The following is a 24,586-nucleotide window of genomic DNA, read 5'->3' on the forward strand; positions in this document are numbered from 1 at the left end:
GGGAGAACAATTTCTAGTCCCTGCAACTGATTTCTACTTGGGAGGCTGATATATTTGGGATTGGATGTTAGCTCACAAAGGCTGTTTATACACTGGGATCTTCACTGTTCAGGCTCCCGTGCAGAAACACAAATCTGGGCCAGATGACGTGCACGGGGCCAAATGCTCCCCCTGAGTGGGTGCAGGAAGAGGCAACCTGCTATGACTAAAAACTCCAGCCTGCAGCCTGGCATGAAACCTCCAGTGCATAAATGGTCAAAGAGGCTCATGTTCATTTCAGATCCTTATCTGCCTGTGAGAAGAATCTGGAACAAAATACCTGTAGATATGTTATTTGGTATTTGTGCAGTTGTGTTGTCATGGCTGAGTTGGTGTAGGCTTATTTGGCTAAACCTTTTGGATCTGTTCAGGAACTCAGTATTTAAATCTCTATACTGGACCTTGATATCTTTCTGCTTTGTCAAGGCCATTATAAAAACAATGCAAATCTATCAAAAGGTTTATAAGAACTCCCACTTAATAATGTTAAGGTATATGCCTACAATAAAAAAATGTACAAGTCAGTTACAAACAAACCTCACTTTAGATATCTAAGCAATAAAACAAACCTACAGTTTCAGAAAATGCCTTGGATCCTTAACAATATCAATAGTTATTACTGCTGCAGGTACTAATTCCCAACGGGTTGAATTACACTCTAACAATTCTATTTCCACACATGTAAATAGCAACCTTATGCTATGAAGAGGAGTAGAAAAATCTGTTGTCAGAAAGTCATTGCTAGAGATATGGTTTAAAACATCTAACTGAGGACATTTTCCAACTCAAGGGAGAGCAAACAGAGCTTATGAATGGAAAACAAGCCTTTGATTATAACATTTTGGAAGGCCAGACACAAAGGAAACAGGTCCCAGATTGTGACATCACACTGTAACAAATGGATACTTATTTCTATTAGACAATATTATAAGCACAATGAGGTAAAATCTATGCTCAACAGCAACACCTTCTGGAAGTTTGTAGCCTACAGCATGCTATTTATACAGTCTTTATGCAGCACAAAGGTTTAGCACCCATCAAAAAGAGCAAGTCTAGAGATCTCATAAATAAATGGGTTATTTGTGTGTAGAAAAAAAAGAATAACATATTCACAAACCGTGGGGATTCTCTGTCTATAGAAGTAACACCCTATGTTCTCCAGGGAGCTTTCCTTCTGATGACACTAAACACAAAGAGCTATTGACAAACATCTCTTGCTGTCTAGGAATGTGAGAATATAATGAGTCTATGGCAATTTTCTCCCACTTTGAAGTCAAATGTTCAGTCCACTGGACCACTGAAGAGTGTCTTGTGTCCCTAATGCAGAAATACTACAAATAAAACTGGCTACCCTGGAGAGTGAAACTCAGACAGTTATGTACACTAAGCCCAAATCAATGTGAGATACAACAGAATCAATGAAATGCCTGATGTTTGGAGAGATCAAGAACTCCAGGATGTATTCCATTCCTGTTCCATTAGCAATGTAAAGAGATGCACAACCAAGATTACACAGATAAATAGAATGTATTCCAGAGAGTGAGAAAGAGACAGACAGAAAGACTTTACCGTGAGCTGCTCCTGTTGTGAAGTGGCAGTGAAAGGGAAGAGACAAGGAAAGTGAGTAACAGTCAGAAAGAGAACACACAACATAAGCCTTGAAGAACTCTTAACCCATGCTAATTCAGTCCGGCAGCATGTCTCACCAAAGTACTGTGTTGCCTGCTTCAGGCAAGGCAGTAATTTTCTCTTCAGCTGTGTTCTTGAGGTTATGGTTTCATTAAGGTTAAGTAGGGTCAAAGCTTTAATACTGAATAAATCCTCCATGCCAGCATTAGATACTGAAACTGGGATTTCCCCCAACAATACTAGGCAATGAGGTTGTATTTCTTACAACTAATAAGGACAACTCTGTCCAGCTTTGCTTATCCTACCATTTCTCTTTAACTAAACTGAGGGCAAAGGGCTATAGTTTGGAATCTTTCCAAAAAGTTTATCCTTCCCTTCCTCAGTCTCCATCAATACATCATTCAGCCAGCAGTTGTTCTTTACATGATCTTACCCTTTACCCTGGATTTGCATGTCCCTTGTTCTTCATTCACCATATGTTTCTTGACTCACTTGTTTTTTTTACATCCTATATTAGGATTTTCTTGCTTCTATTCTTAGGCTAACTTCAAACAAATTCCCACTGAAGTTAAGGCAACAGTTGAATACTGTGTTTCTACCACCATTCGCACCAGCTGACTTAAAGGGTTGCTATTGTGATGTGTGGAGAGCTTTTTGTTCCAACATTAATGTCAGCCATTGAGGTCTTTTCACTAGTCATGAACTAGTACTAGATCTAAAGCTCAGATTTTAGCCCACTAGTTACTGCGATTTATGGAAAAAGGAGGAGGGAAAGCGACATTGTACAGTCTGATCTCTTCAGATCTCAGAAGCTAAGCAGATCTCCAATATTGAGATCTCTAACACCGAGATCATGGTTAGATATATTGTATTGGTGCCACCCTCTTCTGAACATTATTCTCTCCACCAGGCTGAACTAAGATCAGAATTGTGACCACCGCCGCTATATGTTATGTGATATGTTATATGTAACTTTTAATTGGGGTTTTTATGGGGATTTTATTGTGTTTTAACTATTTATGTTGTAAACCGCCCTGAGACCTATTGGGAGAAGGGCGGTCTAAAAATTAAATAATAATAAAAATAATAATTAGTACTTGGATGGGGAACCACCAAAGAAGACTCTAAACACAAAAGCAATGGCAAACCACCTCTGCTTCTCACTTGCCTTGGAAGTCCCTTGCTGGGGTCACCATCTGTCAATTGTGACTTGACAACATTTACATAAATACATACTTACGTACGTATGTAAATGTTGTCAAGTCACAATTGACTGATGGTACGTACGTAAATAGTAAAGCGGAAGCACTATTAAGCCTGCCTTAACTAAATCTTTCCTCTTGATTTTCATTCCTTAGTTAGGAGTTGTTTGTTCCTAGGTTTAGGTTCTACTGAAAAAACTGTCAGCACTCCTCCATGTATTTACTAGGCAGTGTCCCACTGAATTTAGTAGGGCTTGGTTCCAGTCAAAAATGTACATGACTAGGATGCATGCCATATCAGGTGTAGAAAGCAAATTTGGCAGTAAAGTATTGGGACTGTCTAGAATGTGGTGCAGACCCTACCCCAAAGCTGATGCAAATACATTCTCTTCCATATAAGTTAAGCTAATTTTCCATACAATAGATGTATCTATGTAGTTTAACCTCATTACAATGGTGGTACATGAGGACAAGTTTTCATCATTATAACTGATTGACTAGTTAAATGTAGAAAGGCAAAGAGAGAGACATCAAGCCTCTTTTCTCTGGAGAGTTATTCCCAGCTCTGATTCATGACAGTGGCCACAATAGATGTCTGTAGGCACTGGCGTGTTACTGATGCAACAGTATGAAATAACATGACATGAATACAGCATAGTCTATACAGTCAGGTAACAGCAACACATCAAAACAACAATATCAAGCCTTGTATGATTAATTAAGGCTAGCATAATTGGTTCAACAATACAACTTCTAAGCATTGATGAATAAGATGAAACTGATGATGACAAAAGAGAGAGGACTAAGCTAGATCACAAATGATCTGGGACACATGAAGGTAAGAAAAGGAACGGTGCAGCAGAGGGTGGGAGGTCCATCCAATGTGATAAGCTTTTGAGAAACATAACCGATAAGTCCCTGAAAAGTTGCTTGCAGTGGCTCTTTACAGGTCAGTTAATGTTTCAAAGCAATCCCAATTTTGTCACTTTTCTCACAGTAGGTCAGGGCCCCAACCCTTTTTGAGCCTGGGGGAAACATAGGAATTCTGACAGAAGGAGGTAGACATAACTACAAAATGGCCTTCATAGGAGGCTGAGTGAACCATAAAATGGCCACCATCGGAGGTGGAGCCACATAAAAGGAAGTCCAAGTGCAGGGGACAAGAGGAGTAATTTTAAAAATACACTTGGAAAGAGGAGTAAGAGAGAGAATAAAACTGCTACTGAAAGATAATACTTTAATTTGCACAGCCAATCAGATAGTCAGTGGCTGTCTGGAAACCCTTCTAGGCAGGAACACAACCCAGCCTCACCCTCTGCAGTAGATTATAAAAGAAAATTTGAGCTATTTTCATGCCACCTCCCTTCCAGAGCCTTAGAATGCTGATCATCCTAGAGATAATGGTAAACAACAACAGCACACAACAGGTCCTGACTTATAGCTCTTATTATCTATATTACCTCTAAAGAGGAAATGTGACCCTGTTCAGATCCCTCAAACTGAGCTGTGTGCCCAATTACATGCTGGACCACCACAAAATACGCAAATATCTTGGTGGATTTATTCACAGCTCTCATTCAACTCAGCATATACCAGAAGCCAATTCTCCACTGAACTGATTGAGATGCACAAAAGAATGAACAACATCTGGAAGGTTTGTGCTCTAGTTAGATTTAGATCAGCCCAAGCATTACTACAAACACCATGGTGTCATAGGAGTTTGGAACAGAGGAAAAACAACAGTCACCTTGAAACATACCCATGCCTGCCCAGTTACAGTTAGGTGACAATGCTACCTACCCAAACTGAAAAAAGCAGCCCTGGGTTCTCGATTTATAGGGAGTAGCAGGATGCACATACTTCTGTGGAGACCACGGAATTTCCTCAGCTCCATGCAGAAGTCTCTGAACTACAGAAGGAAGCTGCTGATGTGCGGAACAGCTAGGGAATGGGTGCAGAACATGCAGGCAGTGGAGGGAAGTGGGGTAAATATTCCAGTGGAAAGGCTGACTGCACCATCCGTCCTCTGGGCTGTTGTGACATCTCCTACAGCTCTTAGAGATTATAGACTGAAAACATGAAGCAAATATGAACACTGGGTAAAAAGGAGCCTTTTACAAAGTAGGGGCCAGTCCAGAGAATATGGAAGGCATATGGAAGTCAGACCCTGGAAGGAGCCTCAGCATAGGGTGAACACAGAACACAACACTTCAACTGGCTATAATTTCTATGATGAATAGGACTATGGCATGCCCATCTCTTCCTCTAGGACCAGCTAGAGGTCCCAGTCCTGACTAAGACACAGTGAACCATCACAGTCTTTCCACATCTACACAGCAAACAGAAGAAGCTGCTGTATGATTCTTCCATTCTGCAGAGTTCCTGTTTGTTGTCCTCCTTCCTTTCATCACATAATAGCAAAGGAAATTGGAAACTAGGGTCAGTTCAGACACGTCCTACGAAATGGACCAACTGTGATCCAGAGAATGGAATAGACTTGCTGAAATTTATAACAACAGACCCAGGAAAGAGAACAAGAGTCAGCTTCTCGGTTTCCTGTTGTCTTATCCTTCTTGATTACATTTTCCCAGATTGTGAAATAATATGCACATTTCTTGATTTACAGCTCACTTTAGTGTTAATTCACTCATTAGCAAATCTAGATAAGTATCTAGGAGTCCTCAATTTAATCTACAATAACCTATTTTGCCACAGGGAATTTACAGATATCCTATTTTCCTTTGCATGTAAAAAGGGAATGTAACAGCACTAGAATCTCTTTGTTTTCATACAGTTTTCTTGTTCTTCATTATCCTGGTACAAATCTTTCTGTAGTTCCTTTGTGTGTGAGTTGTGGCTGTGTATAGATGTATATGCGTTGTCTCACCTCAAGATTGTGGGCTCAGATTTTTAATATTAATTTTACATCTTTTACAATGCTGCATTTATACAACTGCATCTGTATCCCCTTTACCCAGTTAAACCACACACCAATACATTTGATGCGGGAAAGAGAACCTCAAGCCAGACAAAGTATTAGTGGGGGTGCATCTGCCTTATATGCAGAAGGCTCCGAGCTCAAGCTCCAGCATCTCCAGTTAGAAGGATCAAGGAACAGATGATGTGACCCCCCGTGACCCTGGAGAGCTGCTACCAGCCAGAATACTCTCCCTGATAAACAAATTAACTGACTCCATACAAGGCAGCATCAGGTGTTCAGGTGTCCATTTTAGGTTGGGGGTTTCAGTCATAGTTTACTATTCATTTTGAAGATGACATATGTTGTTGCATCTGGGCTACAATCTGGATTACAAATGTGCCCTCGAAGAAGAACATTAATCAAGGGCAATCTAGGAACAGATATGGGATGAGTTTAAACTTCAGCAGCTACTCATGCTACTGTCAGTGACAAACTGCAAGAAAATGAACTGATGCAGACATGCCCTCGATGTAATAATTGTAAATGTCAACTATGGCTATATTTCATTAGCTGTTTTCACTATTCTGGGCAGAAAATATAATAGCATCATTCCTTGCTGTCATTGGGGAGAATTATTTGCTTTGCCAGTCTTATTTTTGCCTTGCAGCTTTATAAGGAAGCATCATATCCTGAAAGTTTGATTTCTACTGATGTTATTTCTTCAGTGCAAAATAGGAACTATTTTTTGTTGTGGGCCCTTGAACAAGGAATAATTGGCTGAGTTCCGTACAACCTTTGACATTCAGGAAGATTAATAGGGGCAGTCTGCCATTCCTCTGCTTGGCCTTTGGGGGAAGCTCCACATGCGAGGGGCATCCCAAGCTGGAAGGGAGGACATTTGAAGTGTCCATGCTCTATAAGATCTTCTAGTAGCACTGAGAGAGAAACAGAGACAAGGCAGTGGAGCCAAGTTGCCCATGGGCTGAAATCTAGTAACGCAATCCATCATGCAGCAAGCTTCAAGAAAGGAGATCTTTCCGGTGAAAGATACTGTACATCCTGGAGAAAGAAGGAAGGGCAAGCATTATGGCTTCCTAATGAAACTCACGTGAAGGCAAATGCCACCAGTGCGCCACTGACCACAATGAAATCCAGGATGTTCCACAGGTCTCGGAAATAGGCACCTTGATGAAGAACCAGTCCTAAATCTATCATCTGCAGAAACAACCAAAGCAAATAAAAGTCACATGCTTGAGGCACTGCAAATTATTTGGGTTACAACGATCTTCAAGGTCCAGCTAGCTATCAGAAGGCCAGTGACTGGATCTTTCCAGTGTCTTTAAAAGCTAAGAGCAGCCATGTTAGGGCTCACTTTGGTTAAGCTGCATGATGGGGGGGGGGGTTAATCCTTCTCTTCATTACATTGTTTGAATTTTTGGGGAAAATATGCAGGTTACAGTGAGAGACATTTTTTCCATGTCTGTTTTCTGTAACATTTGTTTGAAGGAGAGATCCACATATACAGCCACGTGAGAAACATGACTGGCAACCTCAGAATGTAGAGACACATCCCTTCTCTAATCTGTGAAGTTGCCCTCAAAGTATCAAATGTGCAGAAACGAAAGGCTTAAACTTCTTTCCCACTTGCTGTATAGCTGGTATGTAAGCGTAATTTTACTTTAAAAGATGCTGGGAGCATCCAGCCATAAATCTCCCATGTGCTTCATCTGTTTTAACCCTACATTTGTGTGGATTTGAATCAGCACAATGGAATAGCTGGCTTTTTGATGAGGAGGAGAGGGGGCTGGCCACAAACAAACCAATATTCTGTTTTGTCAAAGCAGAGCATCATAATAACAACCCGGCCCTTTGAATTATGCCGAAGGACCCATGTGAGTCAAGAAAAACCAGCTGTGCCTGCATGGATTGCTCAGGAGGAGAAAGAGGTAAGAACTGGGTGAGAAGAGGAGAATTGCTCTGGAGGCAAACATTTAAGGACTTATTTCTCCTTCCTTTTTAAACACTGACTGCAGACGCTAGCTAAGCCTGGAGCCAGCTGATCATGACACCTCACCTCACCTTACTAATGGGGACATGAGCCTGCTTTGTTTTGTTTTGCCTGGGAGAACTGAGTTTCAGTCAGTGGCTGGACCATCAGGTCTGCCTCCCAGCCATGCAGGCAACATACCAGCCATGTTTGTTCTTCAGCCTACGGAGGTAGTGAAAAGGGGGCCTGGTTTTTATGAACATTTTCATAGCCCCTGGCCTGAAAACAGTTTGTCCAGTCCTGCCGAATTTCATACGGAAGGCTAAAATGGCACAAATGTATTTGCTAGCTGTGAAGGAGGGCATCCCCATCAGACAACAGAGCTGGCACCGCCATCCCACCCATTGGCCCTGCAATGCAGAAGTCTTCTCTCCCCTTTCAGACAGAAGGTCATAAAGCTTTGTTTGCCTTCAGTGAGCCTGCCATATAGCCAAATATGATGAGCTTTGCAGTACTACAAACTCACGACTTTCCCAATGCAATCCTGAACTGAGCAGTTCCATGCAACAGAACAAAGCAAATGGCACTGAAGGAGCAACAGCTGGTGAACAGCTGTCAGCAAAAGGTTTACTTGGGAGAGGAGGGGAATATATTTCTTATGTTTGCTAATTAATATTTGGCCCCACTTCACCCCTGCCTACTTATGCTCCTGTGGTTTGAAATTCTCTGTCCCACAGGCAGGTAAGCAAACCACAAGCACCCTGGGATTACAGACCCAAGATCCAGACCCACCAATTACTAACCTTAACGACCATTTCAAAGGTGAAGACACCTGTAAAGACATAGTCAAAGTAACGGAGAACCTACAGAGAGGAAAGAAGTAGAGATACAGTAACAGTGTACAGACAAGCCAGCTCAGGCCTTTGGAGACACAAATCCCAGTCAGCCCTTGACTCCAGACCTGAGGTCACTATGATGGGAGCAACACCTATGCAGAAATACATTTCAAATGGAAGCACTCAGAGGAAAAGGCTCCAAGTGACAAGGAGAAAGGCCCTATAAGCAACCCAAAAATCACTGAAGTAATCTATAGGGCATCCTGGTTGAACTTCTAGAATTGCATCAGCAGCTAGACAATGGACAGTGTTCCAGGGTGTCACTTTGGGTTAGGATTCTGAATATCTAACTCTAGTTATATCAACCAAGATCAAGCAACTAAAAATCTGCTCAGGGTCCCCAGCCTCGAAGAAATAAAACTGGATTTGACTGGGGCCAGAGCCTTTTCAGCCCTGACTCTGGCTGGGTGGAATGCTCTCCCTAATGAGATCAGGGCCCCTCGGGATCGGGGGGGGGGGCTGTAAGACAGAACTGTTTCGCCAGGCCTATGGCTGAGGCCAGGAAATGATGCCATGGAGACGCTGGCCTCCCTGCTTGAGAACCAGCCTACCTCCACCAATCAGAACACTAACCAAACCCAGGAGTTAAAAACTATAAGGTAAGCAGTTTTAACTATTTTAAAGCCTAATTATTTAATTTTAAATATTATTTTAAAGCCTGATTATTTAATTTTAAATAATATTAGATATAAACATACACAATTGTACTTATTGTTATTTTACTGATGTCACCTGCCCTGAGTCTGTTGAGAAGGGTGGGCTATAAAAATAAATGTATTATTATTCCTCCCATCAACATTATGGAGTTCTCATTGTAAAGCTACTGCCAATAACCAGCTTGCAGCAATCTATCTTCATGGCTGCTCTGGCTCATCCCTTGAAAGTTGATGCTGTTAGGAACAGGAAGGATATTGGACTGTAAATGGTTTGAAAGCAAGCAACAAAGCTTGTTCAATCTCGTGCAAGAAAAGCTCTTTCAGGAGACTTGAGATACAGGGAAAAGGACGTGAGAAATTCTTGTGGTGTTGATAGCCACAAGATGAGCAGGAGCGGGATCTCATGAAACAGAGAGAGTGCCACGGAGTTAAGGAATTGTGAGGTGCACAGCTCACTAACCACAGTCACAAAATTCAACATTTAAAAATAATATATAATACATTCAGTTTATCAACATAATTCTAGATTGTTTTAATGCAATACCCAACCAGCTGGCCCCTGTCACTGGTGGTACAGAAAATATCCAAAGCTCAAAAGGATTTTGTACACTTTTCTGTAACTTTTCTTCTCAAATTTTGTTTCATTTCCTGAAAATTTCTGGCCAGGCTACAAAATCATTCAGTGCTGCCACACAGGATGCTACAGCTGTGCTTTGAGTGAACAGTCAGTGCAGCAGTGCTTTCTACCTCCACTGTAGACCGGACTAGGTCTCCTTAGGGCAAATTATTCCTGCTAGGAAGTAGGGAAGCTGGATGCCTGTTCTGGGCCCCCTGAACCTTCTGTTCATCTGGTAAATGGATTTGGGATCCTTTGATGATCAGAATGTATTTTATTATTTCAACCCTAATCCTAGCACAAAGGCTTCTTTTATTAGTGACCGCAATACAGAAATCGAGGGTATCAACCAACCCTGCTTCTTACCCATCCCCAGTGGGGATACTGCTCTAATTATTTCACACATTTTTTCTTGGGGATATTGCACCAAATCTGTCCAGCAAAGCTCTTGAAAAAGAAAGTGCAGCGTAAGCTGCTTGCAGAGCCTGGCCGTGATTTATTTCCCCCCCCCCCACCCATTCCGCTACCGCCTGCCTCGTGACCTATTTAAACCCAGCTGCCTTGCTCCGGAAGTCATGAAAAAGGGACAAGGTTTTTGCTTTTATTTCTGTCTCCTTCTGTAGCAAGAGGCTGTAATATTATGATATTAGGAGGAGGGCTGCTTCCAAATCAAGGATCTTTCCCATTTCCGGCACCCGATTGGTACTTCTTCATGTTTCTTTATGACATTGTCCATTAACAGCCCATTCTTTCCACACACAAATTTTCCTTTATTTTAAACCTGCAAAAATGCCATTTCCTGGACAGGTTGCTATCCATAGGACCAGTTTCTGGTGTCTAAAGGGGAGATACTATAATTGCAGACTTCAGTGAAGTACTACAGTTACTCTTTTCATTTGTTGATGACTGCAAGGAATCTGTTCCTGGCAACAATTAGCATAAACAGAAGATAATCACTGGCCTTATAGATAGAGGGGAGGGGATTGCCAAAGGCTCTGGAAATACATTTTTAACTGTTAAAAGTAAAAGTATTGTATTACTCCTATGCAGCATTATTGATGCTCTTTTTTTTTTTTTTAAAGCAGAAGATAACCACCCACAACTCAGCCTGCCTTTTAGGGAGGGAGGGAAGAATTGTCCTAGATAATTACTAATACATGGAGTTTAGTTTCTTAAGTTATTTCTATGTAATGTGGAGAATCCTAGTAGCTGAACCGTCGATTCCTCCAAGTAATGAACCCAAACCAAAAGGAGATCTGCAGGCGAAATAAATTTTCATTTGTTTCTTCTTTGTTACGAGTTCACAATTTTAATCAACAAAAGATTAGAACTCTTTTAAACTTAGAACTCTTGGGGCTTGTGTGGAGAATCCTGACAGTCATGTGAAAACATGGAGGAGGGGGTTCAATGTACATCAAGCATGAAAGGGAAACCACTACTAAAATGCACAGAAATTACACTGGGATGTCTGGAACCTCTACTGCAAGGGTGATTTCACCCAGATTTCTCCACTAGATCACACTGGGATGTCTGGAATCTCCACTGCAAGGGTGATTTCACCCAGATTTCTTCACTAGATTACATTGGGATGTCTGGAATCTCCACTGCAAGGGTGATTTCACCCAGATTTCTCCACTAGATCACACTGGGATGTCTGGAATCTCTACTGCAAGGGTGATTTCACCCGATTTCTCCACTAGATCACACTGGGATGTCTGGAATCTCTGCTGCAAGGGTGATTTCACCCAGATTTCTCCACTAGATCACACTGGGATGTCTGGAATCTCTACTGCAAGGGTGATTTCACCCAGATTTCTCCACTAGATCACACTGGGATGTCTGGAATCTCTACTGCAAGGGTGATTTCACCCGATTTCTCCACTAGATCACACTGGGATGTCTGGAATCTCCACTGCAAGGGTGATTTCACCCAGATTTCTCCACTAGATCACACTGGGATGTCTGGAATCTCTACTGCAAGGGTGATTTCACCCGATTTCTCCACTAGATCACACTGGGATGTCTGGAATCTCTGCTGCAAGGGTGATTTCCCACAGATTTCTCCACTAGGTCACACTGGGATGTCTGGAATCTCTACTGCAAGGGTGATTTCACCTAGATTTCTTCACTAGATTACACTGGGATGTCTGGAATCTCTACTGCAAGGGTGATTTCACCCAGATTTCTTCACTAGATTACACTGGGATGTCTGGAATCTCTACTGCAAGGGTGATTTCACCCAGATTTCTCCACTAGATCACACTGGGATGTCTGGAATCTCTACTGCAAGGGTGATTTCACCCAGATTTCTTCACTAGATTACACTGGGATGTCTGGAATCTCTACTGCAAGGGTGATTTCACCCAGATTTCTTCACTAGATTACACTGGGATGTCTGGAATCTCTACTGCAAGGGTGATTTCCCACAGATTTCTCCACTAGGTCACACTGGGATGTCTGGAATCTCTACTGCAAGGGTGATTTCACCCAGATTTCTTCACTAGATTACACTGGGATGTCTGGAATCTCTACTGCAAGGGTGATTTCACCCAGATTTCTTCACTAGATTACACTGGGATGTCTGGAATCTCTACTGCAAGGGTGATTTCACCCAGATTTCTCCACTAGATCACACTGGGATGTCTGGAATCTCTACTGCAAGGGTGATTTCACCCAGATTTCTCCACTAGATCACACTGGGATGTCTGGAATCTCTACTGCAAGGGTGATTTCACCCAGATTTCTCCACTAGATCACACTGGGATGTCTGGAATCTCTACTGCAAGGGTGATTTCACCCGATTTCTCCACTAGATCACACTGGGATGTCTGGAATCTCTGCTGCAAGGGTGATTTCCCACAGATTTCTCCACTAGGTCACACTGGGATGTCTGGAATCTCTACTGCAAGGGTGATTTCACCCAGATTTCTCCACTAGATCACACTGGGATGTCTGGAATCTCTACTGCAAGGGTGATTTCACCCGATTTCTCCACTAGATCACACTGGGATGTCTGGAATCTCTGCTGCAAGGGTGATTTCCCACAGATTTCTCCACTAGGTCACACTGGGATGTCTGGAATCTCTACTGCAAGGGTGATTTCACCCAGATTTCTTCACTAGATTACACTGGGATGTCTGGAATCTCTACTGCAAGGGTGATTTCCCACAGAATTGCATCAGCAACCAGAGTACCATGGAAAATCACCCTGAAGCAGCCTGGGAAGAACAATCCACCCCTAATCACTTTTTAAAAAGATTATCAGAAGGCTGTTGGCTTGCTCTGATCTTTCCCATAGGCAAACAGCAGTTGAGAGAGGAACACGCAGGAAAGCATAAACTACCCTTCACCTAGATCACAGTCTTCTTCCCACTCATCCTGTGGCCACCTTGAACTGAAATACGTACAAAATTTCTTGGCTAATTTGGCCTAAAAATGAGAAAGACAGCAACAATGACAAAGCATCAGAACTCCTTGGTCTGCTGAGGTGAAGTTTGGGAAAGCCTTCCAGCCCTCCCTCCCGGGACACTGTTCAGCTTCCCTCCAGGATTAGGCCAGCAAACTAGATCATGAAATAAACAGTGACTGCAGAGGCAATGATGCCAGTGAGAAATGTGCTCGCTTTCTTTGCAGTTATCTACACGAGTCCTGTCCAGGGATATTTTGGTCAGCCTGGGGTGGAATGTTTTAAATATAGGTGCCCTATTGTTGCTCCCTTTGAAACGTGAGACATTTCAAACTGATGATACCTAAGAGAGAGTTCAGAGAGCAGCCAGACATGCTAGATTCAGTGGCAGCTGAGTCCTCCTTCCAAATGCCAAAGAAGGGGCCATCAGAGAGAGGGAGAAGAAGTGGCTAGACACCTTTCCATCATGCTTAGATCCAACTCAGCTGGGAATTGTCATCCCCAAGGGACATTTGGTATCAAACCTTAATTGTCATTTGTGTTAGATTTCAAATCCTTTGAGCCCCTTTGAAAGCTAACTTGAAGCTTAAAAGCAATTTGTTTCAGTACCCGAAATTTTCATCTTCATAGCTAGGAAGCGGAAGAACAGGAACTTCAAGAGATTCATAGAAGACAAGGCTATGTAAATAAAGCTTACATTGTTTCGGGGAGCACTTGGCTGCACAGGATCTTCAGCGGCTAGTGCAATGCTACTCATGGCAATCACCATCAGGATGGAGATCTCAAAGTAACGTAGGTTGACAATGTAATGGCACAGCCTCCGGAATCTGCAACCAATATGCAAAGGCATGCTTTATTAAGAGGCACCAGTGCTGGGCAGATGGGTACCTTTCCCCTGCTGTATAAAGCATCTGTTGACGACCACCAACACCAGCCTTGGGTTCTGGATCATATGCCAACCTTTCTAGAAACTCCTGGCACTGTTCTGGATCAACCGTTTGAACCCCACCAGTATGATACTCTTCTTTCTCTGTTCAAGTTTAAGCAACAATTAATACCTAATAGGATTGATGGCACCCCGGTTTTTCCCCTGAGGCACTGGGAGAGGGGTAGTTGGAAATAGGGTGTGATGGGGGGGGGTGAAATGGCTTTTAATTTTTATGTGGGGTTTTATCTTTTTATCTATGTAACCCGCTGTGAGGTGGTTTGCTGATAGGAGCAGGAAATAAATTGAACAAATAAATAAATAAAAATAAATAAAAATGCAAACAGAGAGGTTGGTATTTCTCCTCAATCAGTGCTCCAAAAATCCAGCCCTTGCAACAGGGGTAATCAAACTGCGGCCTTCCAGATGTCCATGGACTACAATTCCCAGGAGTTCTGGGAATTGTAGTCCATGGACATCTGGAGGGCTGCAGTTTGACTACCCCTACCTTGCAATATGAAGAGTCACTCATTTGAATCAAATCACTAATATGGAATGACCCAGTCAATTAATCTGTTTTCTTATTTTAATGCTGTGTGGGTTATGGCATTCACATTTTGGCAGCCTGTTGCATTCCTGCAAAGTCCAACAAACACTCACGGATTAGTGGTGGAAAGGATGAACATGGAGCTGTACGGTGGCATAGGCTTAGGCCCATCCTGTCCTCCATCATCATCTTCTTCCTCCTTTTTCTCTTCCTCCTTCTTGGGCAGAGGCTCAGGGTTGGCGTTCTTATTCACTGGCAAGCAGGAGAAGTGCAAAGTGAGTGTGGTCAACCTCAAAGGGTTACTTTCTCTATGCCTACTTAGTAAGGATTCAGCCCATGCCAGATAAGGTGAAACTTGTGTTGAACTGCTGAATGGCCCGATTCTACTGCAGTCGACCCATTTCAGGAGGTTCATCCCAGAGGAGACGGGAGAACAGGGAGATGTTTGATGAAGTCGGTTCTGTTCATGAAGTGCCATTACCAGGGGTGGCCAAACTGTGGCTCTCCAGATGTCCATGGACTACAATTCCCATGAGCCCCTGCCAGCACATAGGAACTGTAGTTCATGGGAATTGTAGTCCATGGACATCTGGAGAGTCACAGTTTGGCCACCCCTGGTAGACTATTTGTTTTGGGGGAATTATCAGAGGAATACTATGGAGAGATGCAGAGTCACAGGCTGAATGGACTGGCACACTGGCATATGTCTACACAAATACAGAGTCCCAGATATTTATTCACTTAACAATTCGATTTATCTGCTGTCTTTCCATAAAAGATTCAAGGGCACTTACAACCCATAAATGTACCATATTTATTTGTTATCTGTCAAGTATAGTTTCATCCTACTCTGTGCCTGGGGCTCTTTGACAGTGCAACATACGGTGAGTGTTCATCTTCACTGTATGACAACAGTTATATTCTCAGGCTGCTGTGACAGATACCTATGCAATCATCTAAAAAGATCCTATGCACCTGCAGGACTCCAGTAATGTACAGACATATCAACAAATACATTCAAACACTATAGAGCAGTGGTCCCCAACCTTTTTATCATCGGGGACCGGTCAACGCTTGACAATGTTACTGAGGGCCGGGGGGGGTAGTCTTTTGCTGAGGGACATCACCGCCGCTGCCTGAGCCCCTGCTCCACTTGCTTTCCCGCCGGTGCCCCTGACTTCCCGCTGCCCACTGGGGGGCACTGCCAGCAGCCCCTGACTTCCCGCCGCCCACTGGGGGGCACTGTCAGCAGCCCCTGACTTCCCACCGCCCACTGGGGGGCACTGCCAGCAGCAGCTGCACAGTGCCATGCCGAGGGGGAGCCCCAGCCATGGCGGCTGCTGGAGAGCACCAAAAGTGAGCCGTTGGCAGAGTGGCAGGGCAGCCCTCGAGGCAGCAGCCGGGGAGGAGGACGAGGAGGACCCGCGGCCCAGTACTGACTGATCCACGGACCGGTCCCGGTCCCCAGACCAGGGGTTGGGGACCGCTGCTATATAGAGGACATACCGATACATACCCACACAATCCACATCCAAAGAAAAGGCATACAAAAAATCAGTGATTTCTAGTATTGGCTTGGATGTAAATAACTTGCTGTAACATAGCTACATAGTCAAAAAGAATAGACAGAATTTACTTCTTCCCCCAAGTAGGTGTGCTGAACTGCTTGCTCCATCCATTACCATGACTGCAGCTTGGTCTATCCATTACCTGTTGTTCCCACTGTCTCACGAAAATGAAACAAAGCCTACCCCTGACTTCAAATATCTAACTCTAAGGATGTGCAGTTGCAGGCCTGTCCCCAAAAGACTCACCTTGCATGATAGCATTATTAATTAGCGGTGGGAAAGTGGGTGGGATCTCCACTGCTGTATGTTCTGGTTTCTTAGTGGTTTGGGGTGGATTGTTCTGGGTGGTGGGGTTGGTAACGATGAGGCTGTTCTCAGGGTTCTTAGGGGGTCCTGGGTTGGATGGATTACCCGGATTATTGGGCACACGACGACTGGCAGAATTCTGAGAGTTAGGGAGTGGCTGATCTAAGGGAACAGGTAGGTTTTGAGGGATGTGGCTTGGTATGGAGTTCGGGTGACTGCCTCCTTTGGTAAGATTCTGAGGGTGGCTGATGGGATGAGGATCTGAGGTTTCATTGGTTGCCAGCTTATTGTTCTTCATGTTGTCAATATCCTCAGCCACTGGGGGCTCTAAGCGTCCCATATCTTGTTGGATAGGCCGTGTAGTAGACAGGTTTGGTCCAGGTGGAAGGTTGGAGCCTTGGTTCTCTCTGTAGTATGTAAGAAAAAGTGGGGATCAAGACAAGGTCTGCTGGTCGCTACAATATATATAAGTGTAGTAACAACCATATATATATATAAGTGTATATATATATAAATATATATAAGTGTAGTTTATTGTACATTGCAAAGTGCACTTTATAAGTTTATATATATATAAATATATATAAGTGTAGTAACAACCAAAGAGCCTCTTGTGGCGCAGAGTGGTAAGGCAGCCGTCTGAAAGCTTTGCCCATGAGGCTGGGAGTTCAATCCCAGCAGCCGGCTCAAGGTTGACTCAGCCTTCCATCCTTCCGAGGTCGGTAAAATGAGTACCCAGCTTGCTGGGGGGTAAACGGTCATGATTGGGGAAGGCACTGGCAAACCACCCCGTATTGAGTCTGCCATGAAAACGCTAGAGGGCGTCACCCCAAGGGTCAGACATGACTCGGTGCTTGCACAGGGGATACCTTTACCTTTAGTAACAACCAGGATTTAAAATCTCCAGTTCTTGTAATGGCCACATCATTCTCGTCAACCAACTGTGACTATTATTATTGTTGTTGTTGTTGTTGTTATCTCAATTTATTCCCTGCCACTTCTGAATCGGCTCGTGATGGGTTACAAAGTCTTATAAAACCCCCATTAAAACCCCCATTAAAAGACAAAAAAATTCCAACATGGCAGGGAAAAAAGTCCACCCATCCCTTACTACAGGAGGGGTGAGGAAGGAAGTTGACGATGTACTACTCATACCCAGGGTGGGGGGCATTGATCTACCTCGCCGACCCCAGCCTCAACCATAAACCTGGCGGAAGAGCTCCGTTTTGTGGAAGAGCTCCATTATTGTACATTGCAAAGTGCACATGACCGTCACACATGCCATATTATCCTAATCCATGCACCTCCAGCACAGCTCTGCTAAAATCTAAGCTTCTTCTGCCCAACCCTCTCTCAGTTCAGCAATATGGATCTACTGTTTAGAAACTGAGATAAATTTCACCCACTTCCTTTATGAGCTACTAGTTCCAATGCAAGTGAACAAAGGGGCAATTTCAAGAAAAAGATCCCACCTGCTCTCATTTTATGTATGCATTTGCAAAAAAGAATTCTGCTTTCGCTTTACAGAAAGGAAGGTCACAAATGTCACCCTCATTAAAAGTTGTTTTTATTTTAAATCTTATTGAGCCCTCTGGCCAGATCTCATGTCAGAAAACTGGCTCCTTACCTGTCAGCATCCGATCAATTGGCACCTTACCCGTCGACATCTGATCTAGCCACAGTGCACATGCAACGGTCACCTCTAGGCTAGATTACTGCAACTTGCTCTGCACAGGGCTGCCTTTCAACTTGCTCCGGAAACTTCAACTGGTTCAAAAGGCAGCAAGATGGGTCCTAACTGGAACCCAATTGAGAGCACATATGCAAGCAGTGATCTCCTAGCTGCATTGGTTCCAGACTGAGGACCAGATCAGGTTCAAAGTTTTGGTTGTCACCTTTAAAGCCCTAAACAGTCTGGGATCATCATATCTGCAGGACTGCCTTTCCCTCTTTGCCCCTCCCCCCCTGAAAAAAGGGCTACAATTAGGCCTCAGGGCCTTTTTGGTCTCACCTTGGTGGAATGCTTTGCCTAACTAGATCAGAGCCCTGCAAAACCTTAAAGTGTTCTACAAGGTTTGCAAGACAGAGTTGTTCGACCAGGCGTATGGTTGAGGCCTACTGTTAGCATCTGCTGGCTTCCTTTCCTGAACTCACCCATTTACATCTATATATATCCATCCTATTCCCTAGATGGACCATTTATTACATTTTGCCACTGTAATGCAGTTATACTAGTGTTATACTATGTAATACAATATTACACTATTTATACCAGTTGTAGGAATTTTAAACTTTCTGCGCTGCCCTGAACCATAGGGAACAGCAGCATATAAATGAAATAAATAATAATAACCCGAACATATTCCACAGAGTAAGTAATCTCAATGGCTCTTAAAGGAGACCAGTAATATTTTAACTTTACACAAAACTTAAGAAGCTTAATATTCCAAAGGGCTTTGGTGGTTCTACGAGCAAACAATGTCCCAGAATTTCAGAGCAGCCTCCAATAATCATGCTTCTTTTCTACCCCTACTCACTTCCGGCGCCGATGTCGGCGCTCCTTGCCATCGGCGTCATAGGTGGACTGTGCAGTATGCCGGTGCCGTCGGCGCCTTTCTCCATCAGGCTGTTCCCCATCAACATCACCCCGCGCAGGCCTGCTCCCCTCACGGTGTCGAGGCCGGCGCTCACCTTTGCCAGTCTCCTCACTGCCTCCCTCATCTGGTGTCCGGCGGTGAGCACGATGCCGCCGGTGCTCCTGATCACCATCGCCTGCACGGGGAGACCCACTTCGGCTTTCTTTGCTGCCTCGGTGATGGCGATGTGGGTCCAAGACTTTGATGCGCTCTGAGTCACAGTCACCACGATAACTACGTTCAATGATAGAATTGTGCTCCTTGCTGGGATAATCCATCTCATGGTACCTGCCTTCTTGAACAAAGTCAATCTCTTTACTGCTGCTCCGTGGGCGTCGTGGCTCAAAGCTTCCTGAGTCAGGGCGCTCATAAGCATGAGGATCCCGGGCATGCTCGTGATAGCGAGGGGGCTTTCGTAGGAATTCCTCAGGCCTCTGCTGTCCAAAGTGTTGGTCCAGGGGTGGTTCACTGGGACGTGTCTTGTTGGTGTTGTTGTTGCGATTCTCCTGAGGATCTACCACTAATGGCCGGTCTAAGTGGGTTTTCATGTCTGGTCGCATCTGCCGGGCATAATTGACCTTCCAGCGATCCTCGGGATCCATTTCATTGTATAGTGCTTCCCGACTTGCCAACAGATTCTGCTTCCGCATCTCACTTGTCCGCTGCTCCCATACTGATTTGCTGGCTTTCTGGTTTTTTTGTTGTTCTTTCCTGAAGAAAAAGCAGATACTTGAAACACACCCTCAATACAAGAATTCCTGCCTAACGCCATAGCCTCAACAAGTTCTAATTTTCCAGTATTGAATTTCTAATTTCTGAATTCAGTCAACTAAACCCAGTCAATACATCAGTTTTTCAGATGCAGTCAGAATGTATCAGTGGAGCAACATACAAGTCAAAAGATGGGAATTTACATAAGATTCTAGAATGCAAATCTTAGTTTGCACCTAATTGGTTCTGCTTGAAGCCGCATGCAAAATTGGGGACAGCGTTCAGGTGGTAGGCTGCATTTGGTATTGTCAGTGCTTGAAATGAGCCTAGATGTATGTCACCCTGACTGCAGACCACTCATTGAGAATCAGACCTGCAGGCAAACCTGCCTAACTATGTCAGTGTTTATGCCAATAAAAGGTTACCGACTGACTGACTGACTATGTCAGTGCAAAAAAGTACCCAAAGATCATGTGGGACAGAAGCTAAATACAGGACTTACACCGCTATCGACATGTTGGCTGCAGACAAAGGGCTCACTTCTGCTACCTCTTTTGCTTTCTGGAGGGCAAGTTTCTGATTGGCTGCTTCTTCTTCTTCTTGTTCATCCTGTGAAGTCCGTATAATATAAATAAGCTTCCATTGCCTTAAACCATGATGAAAAAGTTTGGTGTTCATTTCTTGGCTAACTAAATGCCAGTATCACAAAAAAGGAGTCTGTGCCTATGACTTTGACCACAAGGCAACTAACTTCTCATGGGAGAAGGCCTTCAATAATGGGCTTTTCATACCAGTCCCTTTGATTCATATTCAGGAAAGAGGGTGAATTTCCTAAGTAAGCAGCAAAGTGCATTTACAGCAGAGGAACAGTAAAATGAAAACAAGAGAGAAAAGGAAACATGAAGTCTTCTTCCAAGCATACAAACGCTTCCTAAATGTGCTTCAATACAAAACTGGAAATGAAGGAAGGGTTAGGAAGAAGTACCATGTAGCATGAGGTGCTGACATGGCTATTTCTGACTTGGCGTGTTAGCTGCACTGGCCCGGGGAGTGGCAGTAGCCAGCACCAAAATTAACAAAGCTCACATATGGTTTTCAATGTTTCAAGGGTGCCAATTCAGAATGTCTGAGATTTATATATGCCTCAGTCAAAAGCAACCAGGTATAAATGAAGCTTGTCCAGTTAAGGAACTATAACCTACCTTATGATCACATGAATGATGCTACAAATTAATACCAGTTCTGACTAGACACTACTCACAATTCTATTCAAGGGAAATATGGACTCTCCCTTATCTCCTTCAAGTATCAATCAACTATTGTATTTAATTATAAATCATTCCTACAGTGTCCTGGGCTCTTATGCTGGAAAAGATATCTCACCTTGGTGAGTTCCTGTGCATTGGCTAGATTATCCACAGCGATAGCCAAGAAGACATTGAGCAAGGTGTCTGGATGTTGAGAGTGAAGGCAAAGCAACTGCAACTGTAATACAACTCCACTTGGCTATTGCATGAGTATTCTAATGCCTGAGCTTCCCTTGCAGGAATTTCCTGTAAGTTATGGCCAGGCCGCAGATGACTTAACCTACACTGCTTACCTGAGAAAGAACAGATTCATCCATCACAATCTTTGGTTCAATTTTAATGTATTACACTATCTACAAAATGCATGCCCCCAATTACTGTATGATTTCAGATTTTAAGAAGGCTAGACTGCCTTGCAATAAGCTTTAGTTTCTATAAACAGTTCTGGCTGACTAAGATGCTATCTCTAGGGATGGGCATGAACTGGCTCACAAACTAAACTTTCTAATGAATTTTGGCTGGTTCCTGGTTCACAATTTAAAGTTCTAGCACAAACTTTCCACAAACTTTCCAGCTGTTTGTGGCAGTTCACAAATGGACACATTTCCAGACACACTGTCACCACTCAATCAAAATGTTTACTAAACATCAAAGCAACAGGTTCCTTGTGTGTGTATTTTGCACTTTTGAACCTGTGCCTGACACTACACTCAAAATTGTTTTTCTGGGGGCATCTGCTTTGGGGGGCCATAACTCACACCCCTAAAGGCCAATCTGCACATAACTTGGATGGCATGTAGAGGAGTATCAGGAGAAGGTCCTCTAAGAGTTTGCTGTCTTTATCTTGTTGGGGTCCATTCTGTACATTCCTGAACCTGTCTCTGTCATTTCCCCAGAAAGTACTTTCCTGGGGACACCTTCTTTGGGAAGGGGCTGCACCCTGAACCCTGAAATCAAACTTGAAGAGTATGCAGAAGAGAGTCAGCTGGAGACCTACTGTGAGGTTGGTGACTCTAACATGCCAAGGGCCCGTTCTATCACTTTACAAACTGGAACAGTTTGTTTAGCACTACAAAATTTATGATGGTTTGTGGTTCGCCAACCAGGCACACCGTAAATCAAACTGCATTTTCTATGTTTGTGCCTATCCCCAGCAATTTCTAGGTGGTACACATTCATGGACTGCCCCCTGCTGACTGAACAGGCTGTGCATCACTTTCTAAATGGAGAAAGGGAGAAAGCAGATACTTGCCAGAATCATCAAAGTAAAAAACTAAGCTGGGAGAACTACTGAGGAAATCTGGCTTCCAAGCTCCTGCTGTTGGTATAATCATCTCTCAGAGTTCACAGTATAGTCCCATATGTGTAAAGAACAATTGTATTTTTCAACAAAGGATACAGTTACCAAACAAGGTCAGTACAATGAAATAGATTGAGAACACCATTCCTTTATTGACACCACCCTGAGATTGGATACCATCATACATCACTGCATTCCAGTCTTCACCAGTCAAGATCTAAAAGACATAACATAGAACTAGAAATTTCAGCTACCAGACACAAAGCTGATAGATTCTCTATCCCTGATAATACTACAGAATAACTTCATTAATCTTCATGCAAGGAAAATGATACCATCTTTAACTATTAAAATTAAAAGAATTTCTGGACATTTTTCATGGAACCTGTCGAGAAATGCATTTTATTTTGAGGCCTGGGCTCAGCACAAACCTTGAGCTTTTTTTTAAAAGGTTTTTTTGTGTGTGTGCGCACAGGAGACAAACAGGAGGGGGTGGGAAGTCAATTGCTTCCAAGTATCCTTCATCATACCAATGGCTCTAGTGAATATGGGGACATCGAAGCTTTCTAAGGAAAAGTGGCCAACCTGGCTGAAGACAAATGAAGTTGCCACCTCTTAGCTTTGTTGGAATCTTACATCCAGAAGGCAACTGAGACTTGAAATGCAAGAAGATAAATAGGATCTTCCTGGTGAATGCAAGAAGGAAAGATCTGACCCACAGTGTGGGTGGTCAGAGAGAGAAGATAAAATTCCATGGCATGAAGGGAAAGGCAACCATTTTGCAATGTCCATTTGGTAGATTTTACCTGGAAGCAGCAGCTGTGGGCACCATCTCCATTGTCACATGGAGCAGACAAAGCGCTGGCTGCCCAGACAAAGGCTCCAAAGTAATGAGAAGATTTTAGATTGCTGTAACTTCTAAATTTAAAGAGCCTCCCTTAGAGTAAGAGCAGCTGGGGCATGTACAGAATTGAGGAAGAATAGATTGTGTGTAAGCAATGTTTCTTTTGCATTTCTTGCTCAGTCCTTTGCTGTGCTATGTGTGAACTGTTTCCTTTTAATAAATTCTGCTCTAATTTAAATGTTGATAGTTTGCTCCATCTCACTTACACCTCCACTTTTTGAATATGCTATTCAGAATGGGTGCCGGGGAATGAAGGTAGTGAGTTCCTAGATCATCAATTCCTGTGCAAGTGCAGTATATTACCCCTGTGGTAACTAGTCACTGGGTAGCAGATGTGGGAAGTAGGTAGAACCTTAATTGTCAGTAGAGAAGGAAAGCTGGGAGTACTGCCCCTCTTGGCAAATAATTCTGAAATTGAACAGCAGGTGGCAGTAAGGGGAAACACAAGAGACCCCCCTCCAAGGGTTGGGTGAGCCTGAAAAATGGTGTGTCCCTGGGTGGAGACTCAGGAAGACCATTAAGGCGTAGACACCTTAAAGGGACAATATGGAGCAGGGGCTGTTTTGGCACAGTATCTACTATTAATATCAGCAATTTGCACCTCATTCTGTTACTGTATCACTGACCATAATATCATTTCCTAGTTTGTCCTATGTAAGTTAATCCCTTATGAAATACATTTTCCATATTTCTAGAAAGCCTTTGCAAGAACAAAAAAGCATGAGTTCATGTGAAGGAAAGATAGAAGGGCAAGGTCTAGATATACTAATAAGCAGGTACCTTCTTACCACCCACCATACCTGAAATACTGTCATTATTGCTGCTGGGAAAGTGTCGAAGTTGGTCGGAGGGGTCCCTTGATCAAAATTGAACCTGGACAGGGGAGAGAACAGTTCAGCACAAACAATTGTTATAGAGAGCTACTTTTTCATTTCTACCCTGCATCTCCCAAGAACAACCACTTCTAGCTTCTCTACCACAGTTACTGAAGACACTAGAAGGGAGGGTGGTTGTCTCTGTGTGGTTATGCA

General features: G+C 43.4%; 1 protein-coding gene across 14 annotated transcripts in view; it reads right to left on the minus strand.

Moving 5' to 3' along the window:
- Window positions 1-24,586, minus strand: part of CACNA1A (calcium voltage-gated channel subunit alpha1 A) — a 406,947-nt gene that overhangs the window by 112,369 nt on the left and 269,992 nt on the right. For 9 of the 14 annotated variants that reach the window (XM_077327283.1, XM_077327280.1, XM_077327282.1 and 6 more), the window contains 11 exons: window positions 24,356-24,428; window positions 22,751-22,868; window positions 21,428-21,495; window positions 20,547-20,653; window positions 19,235-20,044; window positions 16,638-17,104; window positions 14,937-15,075; window positions 14,049-14,178; window positions 8,581-8,640; window positions 6,899-7,005; window positions 1,609-1,620 (listed from right to left, as the gene is read on the minus strand). In XM_077327283.1, coding sequence (XP_077183398.1) covers window positions 1,609-1,620; window positions 6,899-7,005; window positions 8,581-8,640; window positions 14,049-14,178; window positions 14,937-15,075; window positions 16,638-17,104; window positions 19,235-20,044; window positions 20,547-20,653; window positions 21,428-21,495; window positions 22,751-22,868; window positions 24,356-24,428 — 2,091 coding nt within the window. The remainder of the gene's footprint in view (window positions 1-1,608; window positions 1,621-6,898; window positions 7,006-8,580; window positions 8,641-14,048; window positions 14,179-14,936; window positions 15,076-16,637; window positions 17,105-19,234; window positions 20,045-20,546; window positions 20,654-21,427; window positions 21,496-22,750; window positions 22,869-24,355; window positions 24,429-24,586) is intronic. The other 5 variants (XM_077327292.1, XM_077327287.1, XM_077327286.1 and 2 more) reach the window with 1 other exon arrangement.

This window comes from Paroedura picta, chromosome 3 (genome assembly GCF_049243985.1).
Source record: "Paroedura picta isolate Pp20150507F chromosome 3, Ppicta_v3.0, whole genome shotgun sequence".
Taxonomy (NCBI): domain Eukaryota; kingdom Metazoa; phylum Chordata; class Lepidosauria; order Squamata; family Gekkonidae; genus Paroedura; species Paroedura picta.